General features: G+C 38.7%; 2 protein-coding genes across 3 annotated transcripts; both read left to right on the plus strand.

Moving 5' to 3' along the window:
- The first annotated feature begins 6 nt into the window (after positions 1–6).
- Positions 7–2,167, plus strand: LOC128882293 (sterol carrier protein 2-like). Its single transcript, XM_054133871.1, has 3 exons — positions 7–615; positions 704–1,079; positions 1,166–2,167. Exons 1-3 carry the CDS (start codon positions 186–188, stop codon positions 1,977–1,979), a joined length of 1,620 nt encoding a protein of 539 aa, XP_053989846.1. The 5' UTR covers positions 7–185; the 3' UTR covers positions 1,980–2,167.
- An 856-nt stretch (positions 2,168–3,023) lies between these two features.
- On the plus strand, positions 3,024–9,400 carry LOC128882294 (uncharacterized). 2 transcript variants are annotated; one of them, XM_054133872.1, is made up of 7 exons: positions 3,025–4,403; positions 6,377–6,520; positions 7,117–7,215; positions 7,297–7,386; positions 7,490–7,641; positions 8,265–8,353; positions 9,126–9,400. In XM_054133872.1, exons 3-7 carry the CDS (start codon positions 7,118–7,120, stop codon positions 9,327–9,329), a joined length of 633 nt encoding a protein of 210 aa, XP_053989847.1. In that variant the 5' UTR covers positions 3,025–4,403; positions 6,377–6,520; position 7,117; the 3' UTR covers positions 9,330–9,400. The 2 variants fall into 2 exon arrangements, with proteins under 2 accessions (XP_053989848.1, XP_053989847.1); XM_054133873.1 differs by lacking the exon at positions 6,377–6,520 and having other exon boundaries at positions 3,024–4,403.
- The last annotated feature ends 10 nt before the right edge of the window (positions 9,401–9,410 follow it).

Raw genomic sequence — 9,410 nt, forward strand, 5'->3', positions numbered from 1 at the left:
TTATTTGATTTCTTTTTGTGATTAGTTACTTCTTCTGAGATTAAAGTCCAACATTATTTGCGTTATTTATCAATAAGGTATACCACATATTGACTTAATCAGTAAGGCTGCAGTAGGACCATTGACATTGCTAATATCTTGTACGGACTTCAATTTCTCTCCATTTCACTTCGAAAATACTCAAGATGTCACCGAAAACGAAGGTTTACGTTGTTGGTGTCGGTATGACAAAATTCGAGAAACCAGGCAGACGAGATGATGTGGATTATCCTGACATGGCAAAAGAAGCTGTTACGAAGGCTTTGCAAGACGCACGTATCTCTTATGATGCCGTGAAAGCTGCCTGCGTTGGATACGTTTATGGGGACTCCACTTGTGGTCAAAGGGCATTGTATGAAGTTGGTATTACGGGTTGTCCCATATACAATGTAAATAACAATTGTTCCACTGGTTCTACTGCTTTGCTTATGGCTAAACAAATGATCGAAAGCGGTTCCATAGATTGTGCTTTGGCTGTTGGATTTGAAAAGATGGAAAGAGGCTCCTTGATGTCCAAATTTACAGATCGCACGAATCCTATGGAGAAACACGTGGAAGTCATGTGTGAAATTGCTGGTAACTTTGCAATGATTTATTTAGATATATAGCCTTACAAAATTTATAATGCAACATTATTTATGTTTCTTCCCACCCTTAATTTCAGGTATGGATGCCAGTCCAGTTACTGCCCAGCTGTTTGGAAATGCTGGGATTGAGCATATGAAAAAATATGGTACAAAACCCGAGCATTTCGCAAAGATCGCTTATAAGAATCATTTACATTCCACGAACAATCCGTATTCTCAATTCCAAGAGAAATATAGTTTGGAAGAGATAATGAAATCTCCGAAAGTATTTGGACCACTTACCAAACTTCAGTGCTGTCCGACATCCGATGGTTCGGCTGCTGTAATTCTGGCCAATGAAGACTTTGTACGTAAACATAAACTCGAGTCGCAAGCGGTAGAAATCGTGGCGATGGAAATGTCTACGGATCTGCCGTCAACGTTCACAGAAAGGAGCGCTATTAAGCTTATCGGGTAAGAGTAAGAGATGTATTCCTTAGAAAATCTGTGTTCATATTCAGGAATAAAAATAAATGACGTTATTGTCTTTACGTTTGCAGTTACGATATGACGAAAAATGCGGCCGAGAAACTATTCTCGCAGTGTCATTATAAACCAAGCGACGTGAATGTTGTAGAATTGCACGATTGTTTCTCGACTAACGAGCTCATTACTTACGAAGCTTTAGGTCTCTGTTTACCTGGCCAAGGTGGAAAATTAGTCGATGCGGGAGATAATACATACGGGGGAAAATATGTAGTAAATCCGAGCGGCGGTTTGATCTCGAAAGGACATCCTTTGGGAGCAACAGGATTGGCACAGTGTAGCGAACTGTGCTGGCAACTTCGAGGTCAAGCTGGTAAAAGACAAGTGCCAAACGCAAAACTTGCATTGCAACATAATATAGGTCTAGGTGGAGCAGTTGTAGTTGCTCTGTATCGTATGGGCTTCCCTAAACAAGGAGTAGCCAAGAAAAATGTGAGTGGAATTCCAGATCCAACTTCTTTCAAAGCGTACGCGTTGTTCAAAATATTAGAAATTGCAATGCAAGAGGACAAAGATGATTTGATAAATACAGTTCGCGGAGTATACGGATTCAAGGTACTTGGAACAGGTGGTGCGGAGGGCTTCTGGATCGTAGATGCTAAAACAGGAAAAGGAAAAGTTGAATATTACGGGAAAACTAAACCCGATGTTACGATCACGATTAACGATGCAGATATCGTTGATTTTATTACTGGAAAATTGAATCCGCAGAAAGCCTTCTTCCAAGGAAAAATTAAAATTAGTGGTAACATGGGAATGGCAATGAAATTGATTAATTTGCAAAAGCATGCTGCTAAGAAAATCGATCTTCTTCGTTCTAAGTTGTAAATTGCGGAGATCGTGAGATTTTGGGATTAGACAAATTTCATCTACTTACTCGAAGCTGTATTATATTCGTTTACATTCGTGATGTATTCGTACACATTGTTTTTTGGTATAATAGCAATATAGTAAAGAAAAACAAAAAGTCGTTGACTGTCAGTATGAGATGTAATATTATATTGTTAATATATTGACTTCGAATTTTATTTTTATAAATAACACTGTTACTGTTATAAAGATTACTATTAATAGTAAGGGGATACACAAATTATTTTTTTAAGTCTGAATAAATTTGTGTTTAATGTTCGTACGATTAATGCAAAAATGATAAGAAATACGTACTGAATACATAAATAAATAAGTTTGTAAACGAGGTACATTTAATAGCCGCATAAATGTAATTGTAATGGTTGTATTGAAAGCTTTAAATCAATCTTAAATTGATTTAAATTACATCTGAGATTAATTTGTACTACATTTTCGTATTATCGTTTCGTATTATAGAACGATCGTTTTGTTTCTGGTTTACTTGTTAAATATTAATTATTAAAGGTCCATCGAACTTATATCGTTGTTATATTGTGCGTTTAGTATACGCGCGATGCTATTGTCATTTTATTAATACGTGTTTATCACACAATAAGGGACACGTATTATTATATTTTATACTTCTTATTTACATTTCAGGAATACTCCATAACAATGTAGATTCATTTAAACGATAGAATTTTATAAAGTAATGAATTGATTTCGAAGTAGAAGAATTATTTTAAAAATATTCTTGCAATCTACATTCTTATGGATTATTACTTTTGCAAGTGTTGTTGGAATTCTTACTATGTATCGTTAATAACACTGTAGTTGGAAACAGGGTGCAATAAAAATATTATATATGATTTTTATAAAGAGAAAGGTGTAGGATTTTATACATATGAAATTGTTTTTATTATAAAATAAATGAAACAAAAGCATTAAAACGAATTCTGTTTTTATTTCAAATAAATAATACATCTTATTTACGAAGAAATTCAGAAACCATGAATTTCGATTAATTTTACGCTCGTGTTTGCTGTTAAAAATACCGTTGCCAGTTAAATTAAAAAAAAATTCTATTCAAGCTGGTTCACTCTACCTCGAGAACGTATATATTTAACCTGGATAAAGAACAAAGGTTAATATCAGTGGCTCCAATGTTGATAACTCATAAAGGAAATGTTTTAATCATGAAACTTTTGCCTGTAATCGTCTTTCTTCAAATTTAAATATTTAACAAGATAATATCGAGAACGAACTTATAAATGTTTCCTAATATCACGGTAGCATTCGATACAAATACTTGATAATAAAATAAGAAAACTTTGTTCGCATACGCACGTTATCTGTGCCTCGGTAAACACTGATTACACAACGACAACTAGAGGATCGTATGCGAAAATGTTATTGCGAGGCAGTGGGTTGCGATAATGCATCATAGATGATACTTGTTTCTTTAATTTTGTTCAAAAGTTACATTCATAAATTTCTTTCTCCTTCCACTTTTCAGAGATACAGTGATACCTGCACGATAAGTATGCATTGACCCTCGGCATTTCTAATGTTAACCACCACCCAATTTATTATCCTCCCACATGCTTAGTTCTATATATACACGCGACGAGGACCACGCGTAATCTAGCTGAAACGACGTGTTTGATACTGGTATCAAAGAAGCTCTAGATCAAATATAACAAAACAAAGAAAATTGTGTACGTAGGTGTACTTAGGTCCTCGAGTTCTGGAAAATTAAACGCAAACCTATTCCCTCGTTTATCGAAGAGAGTTTACGTTGATTTACGCGAAACGTTTGCACGACCCTCCGCAAACGTCCCGAGGAAAAAAGAAAGGAACGACGATTTATGGAACCGCTGCCGGTTCCTGGCACTAGTCTGTCTACCATGGATCAAGAGATCCTAGGTTACCCCTTCAGCCCCCCGCGCACGCACATGTGTATGCGAAATGCTCGCAAGACGTGCTATATTTATAGCTAGAGATAAATATACACCCTGGCTAGTCTCCAAATTACCATACGTACGGGCCCGAGTTCGAGTAACGGCCTAACCCCCGTAATAGAAGCATCGTGTCAGTGGTATTAGTGACGTCTATCGACGGTTTGCGAAAGTCGCGGTCTATAAAGAAAAATTAAAAAAAAAAAAAAGAAGAAAGACCACCGTGCGATGTAAACCGTTTTAAGCGTTGCACGCGCGCTGATCGTTGTCGATAGAAGGAACGTTTTCGAATAGTGTATCGATCGTATCGTCGATTGGTCGTCTGGTTCGACTGATATGAGATCGACGGGTTCAACCTGTTCCCTCGGAATGGAAGGCTCTTAACGACCGTTTCGGGATAAATTTAATCGCGACAGCCTGCTGCGTTTGGATTACCATCGATCAAGTGAGTGAACAGTCGATACGGAATTGCATAAGTTTCCAAACGTGGCTCGTGATACGATTTACTTAGGTTTATTATGGTTTCTTAGTTTTAAGAGGATAGAGTACAGACCCCATAGATTCGAATGGTCTTGTAGCGCGTTGGAAGGGTACTTGCCCCCTCGCTCTTAAGGGGGGAGTCTGGTCCAGCTGATGTATTTTTCTAATGCGTATCATTTCCAGATGTAATTAATTTTTGTTATCGAAACTTTTTTTTTTACATATAAAGGGACGTTCGAAGAAGAAAATTTGACGGTGTAGATTTAATTCGAATGTATACATATATACAGTGGGTGCAGAATGTATTCGTACACCGATCAATTTCCCAAAAAACTTTTCTGTGAAATTGTAGCTTCTTAACTTGTTTTTTTATAAACAATGACATTCTACATATTCTCGGAAATGTCTAAAATAGATAGATTACAAAAAAATAGCTATTTATGTACAGTTGCGAAATTAACAAGAAAAAAAAACAATTAATCGATAGAAACGTTGAAGCAATAAGTATTCGGACAACTGTTTGAAAGTACTTTTTGGAAATTTGATGTTTTCTAATTCGCACGGAGCAATAAACTAATGTGTTTACGTTACAAATTCTGCTGTAAATGGTTCGTCATAAGAATCGTACAAATACATATTCCTTCTATACTTGTTGCACGACCCTTGTTGTTTGGACTATATCTATCTCAGAGACTTCCGAGAATATGTAGAATGTCATTGTTTATAAAAAAACAAGTTAAGAAACTACAATTTCACAGAAAAGTTTTTTGGGAAATTGATCGGTGTACGAATACATTCTACACCCACTGTATGTATACATTCAAATTAAATCTACGCTGTCAAATTTTCTTCTTTGAACGTCCCTTTATATGTAAAAAAAAAAGTTTCAATAACAAAAATTAATTACATCTGGAAATGATATGCATTTGAAAAATACATCAGCTGGACCAGACTCCCCCCTTAATTCTCTTTAACTCTGGTTCTCGTTCGAGAAAGAAAAATAACGTATCGAAACGAACGCGTAGTTAATGGATGCGCCGAACAACAACAATAACAACGCGTATGCAGTAAAAAATTGATTCGTTTTGCACAAATCGAAGATACCGACGTATTTAAAATGCGTCCACAATGAGATTGTACAGACGAAGAGACCTTGAGTCCGCGCAGCTGGTCAGTTCGGGTTTCAAATCGATCGTCGTCGAACTTTCAACCGGTTTAATTCCTTCTGACGGAGTTTCGAATCTCTGCGAGTCGTAAAAGCGCGATAATCTATTTTTGCGACAAACCTGTTTTCTCGCATAGTCTATAAAGACTACCAAGTGCGTCACCAGGCCTCCATTGAGATGCTTCGAAATTGTTTCCCTACCACTGAACCTTACATACGGTCTGATAACAACAACGATGTCGCCGTTAACTCATTTCAGCGAGGAAAATCCTTATTTGGAAGGTTTCAGGGTGAAGCTTCGGTAATTCAAAACTAACGAAAATAACTTTCTTTCGTCGATAATGAAATAAAAAGAATTCGAATTAAGAACTTTGTGTCAAGGTCGCCTCGACGGAGCGGTTCTCGACCGCTGTGCCTTAAATATTGGGGGGCAGACCTCGAGGACTTTCAGGACATTCTTTCTACCACAATTATCGTATACACTTTTTTCTAACAATTTTCTAATAATTTTTGAATAAACGTGGTGATTCGTCGCTAGTAAACGAGTTTAGAAATGCGAGGGGTCACTGGCTCGACAGATGCACCACGTTACAGCTACTTATTTCCGCAGGATAATACCTTATCCTCCAAGCCGGAGTCACTATCCGAATTTCATTAACGTATTCACCGTTCGACGGCAGCCAAATATTTCGCGTTCAGCGAAAAGCCAAGCTGCCCTATGTCCTGTCGCTTGCGAAACGCATTCTTTTATTAATTCAAGGTTTCGTTTCTAGGTTCCCTCGAGTCGCTATCTATTAAAACTGAGAAGATCCCGACGACGTATCGACGTGCATCCTTGCGAGATATGCCAAACGTCGGAAATCTTTCCGGATTTTCGATCGTCGACCCTTTTAATTTCCCACGTATCGTTTATGGTGGTACGAAACCGTTCGACATCTTCCTGTATTATCGTCGTTTACTTTTAACGCAATCGTGATTAAACCAAACGAAGGTTTCTTGTGTTTAATTACACGTTCGATAACACGATCGGTGTTTTCCCATGTCGCGAGTGCTAACACGGTTTAATAATCGAATAATAATTAATTGGGCAGGTGGGAAATGTATCGTTGCGCAAGAAGATGACTATACGGAGGACGTATAGGTTTACCGAAGCATGGGCTCGAGAAGCTCTCGAGAGTAGTCGAGAGTCTCGAGTCACAGCAGGGTTGCTGTGAACTCTGACTGACTGACACTGTCTATTTTTACATCGAACCTAATAATGTGGCCACGTTATGGCGTTCTTGTTTCTTCGACTCTCATTGTTTTCGTATTCTAATTACTATCCCATTGTATTTACTATTTTCGCTAATCATCCCGTCACATTCTCATTTCTATTTTTACCCGTCTCGCATTTCTGTGAATTGACACTGTTTCCAAGCCGCGATTTAACCACATGTGCGACCCACTACACGTGTCGTCGAACGAAGCACGAGTTCGGATACGATTATTCAATTTGACTTGGTTTCACACGCAGAATGCATCATATGTACTCGTCGAAGAAAGGAGACCCCCTCTGCCCCCTTGGCTTTCACCCCCAAGTCCGATGGCCGACACGCTGCAAACGATGCTTCAGGTACGTTTGTCTTTATAATTAAAAACACCGGCAAAGAGGAATACCGTATCACCGGAATTTATGCTTGGAAAATCTCTTCAGGGATTACAAAGAGCACGGGGGTAAGAAGGACAGCTTGAGGGACATCACATCGTCCACCCCTAGTCTTTCCTTCGAACAGTCATCGGGACGGTAAATTTATAAGATTAGAAAATTTGTGTAGATCCTCCGAGCCGTGCTGTGTTATCTTATATTAATTGTTTCAATTTCGATTCGTTGCGATCTCGATCGTCAGCTCGTCGGAAAATGGAAGAAGAGTGTGGTCGTCCGCCACGAATTTGGCCAAGGATGATTTTAAGGGCAGCTCGGATGCGCCAACGGCGTCAGCTGGATGGACGTCGCTCATGGATCTTTCCGCCATCGACAAGGAAGAAGAAAGATTGGAATGTAATTATACCGATCCACAAACTCTTTCCTTTATCGAGGGGTGACTACTGTAATATTGATTGAAACGTCTGACAAGGGAAGGCTTAGAAGTGATTCTCACCGATTGCAATGAAATTTGGTAGAGTGATAGATCTATATCTAGAATAAGCGTAACTGTAATATTAGCCGCAGGTGGCCAGCCATTTTTGAGAAAAGTTAGTTTAAATATGTAGCAAAAGCCCATAGCGGGATGCATTCCTGTTGCTAACACAACTTCAAGAGGTCAGCGGCATAGTGGCTAGCATGGGCTTTTACTACATATTTGAACTAACTTTTCTCAAAAATGTCTGACCATCTGCGGCTAATATTACAGTTACGCTTATTCTAGATATAGATCTATCACTCTACCAAATTTCATTGCACAATCGGTGAGTATCACTTCTGAGCCTTCCCTTGTGAGTTACGAAAAACAAAAGACAGTCACCGACTGGTTCACAAAGGAACACGTGGTTGAATAGTTGAAACGCGATTTATGTAAAATGAATAATACTCCACACAGGTGAAACCGCGAGGCACAGCTAGTGTACTACAATTTTCCAAATATATGGTCTTTTAACGTAACTTAATCAGCAATGCTCTTGCAGCCAGGAGACCGCCAAAATTGCAGATCAAGGAAGTGATAGACACCAGCAACCACCGAGCCTCGGAGAACGACGTCGAGTTCATAATTCAGGTAGACTCGAGCCTAACGAAACGCTTTCTTCCATCCCGACGCTTTTCACGCAGAGTTGCAACAAGGAATTGTTCAAAACTTTTTGCTATCCTCTCTGTGTCGTCTTCAGATGTCGATATCGTTGGCTGATCAGAATCTGCTTACTTTTCAGCTTCACTCGATGAACAGTTAGATCGTTGATTTTATGCATTTACGAATTTTACATAAGTTTACGTACTTTGCATGCGTTTTTCTCGTCTGTACGCTTTGTAAATGCATAAAACTCGCAGGCTAGCAACCGACTAACAAAATATTGATCGCTTTTTTTTAATTAAGTATAATACATACAGGAAAAGGTAATTACTCGTTTTCTGAGAATTTTTGTAATTTTTCTACTTGTCCTAACATGCACACAGGGGTGTATTTTGTACACGTTGAAGGTCGTGCACACATTTTTCTCAACCACACGAGGAGCACTGTATTTCTTCGTGAGTTTGTGGTTAACCAATCGAGGTTTTGAGTTTTGTATCGTCCTGTGGACTCCTTTAGTACTTCACCGACGTTTCGCGAGCTTTATCATCTTTTTCTGTGGCCTGTACATACACACCCTTAAGATAGTACTATGATCATTCACCGTTTCACCGTCCTACTCTAAGCTATCGACGAAATACAAATTGATCTTTCCCTGTATATATTATATTTACTGAATAAAAATAGAGTTCAACAGTAGTGGGCAGAGAAAACGTGATTCTGTTATCTGTGAAAATCATGTGAATTCATTATCTATATTTAGGTGAAGAAATCGCGGACCGGTCCTCCGAAAAATGCTCTTCAGAGTGAGGATCACCGGATGGAAGGGGAAACGCCTGAGAAAGTAACAATATCAGCATTCTGCACTTCTTCTTCACCGTTTCCGTTTCGGCGATCTCTGATCTTACTAATCGCCTCTGGTTTAATACACTTGGAGCGCTGTTGCTATGCGAACTATTCTCGCTAGATCATCGTCACTGTCACATTATGCCTAAGTGTATCGATTAACGCGCATTGCGATTAAGTGTATCGATCGATCACTGCTCGA

Source organism: Hylaeus volcanicus, unplaced genomic scaffold, assembly GCF_026283585.1.
Source record: "Hylaeus volcanicus isolate JK05 unplaced genomic scaffold, UHH_iyHylVolc1.0_haploid 9481, whole genome shotgun sequence".
In the NCBI taxonomy this organism is placed as follows: Eukaryota; Metazoa; Arthropoda; class Insecta; order Hymenoptera; family Colletidae; genus Hylaeus; species Hylaeus volcanicus.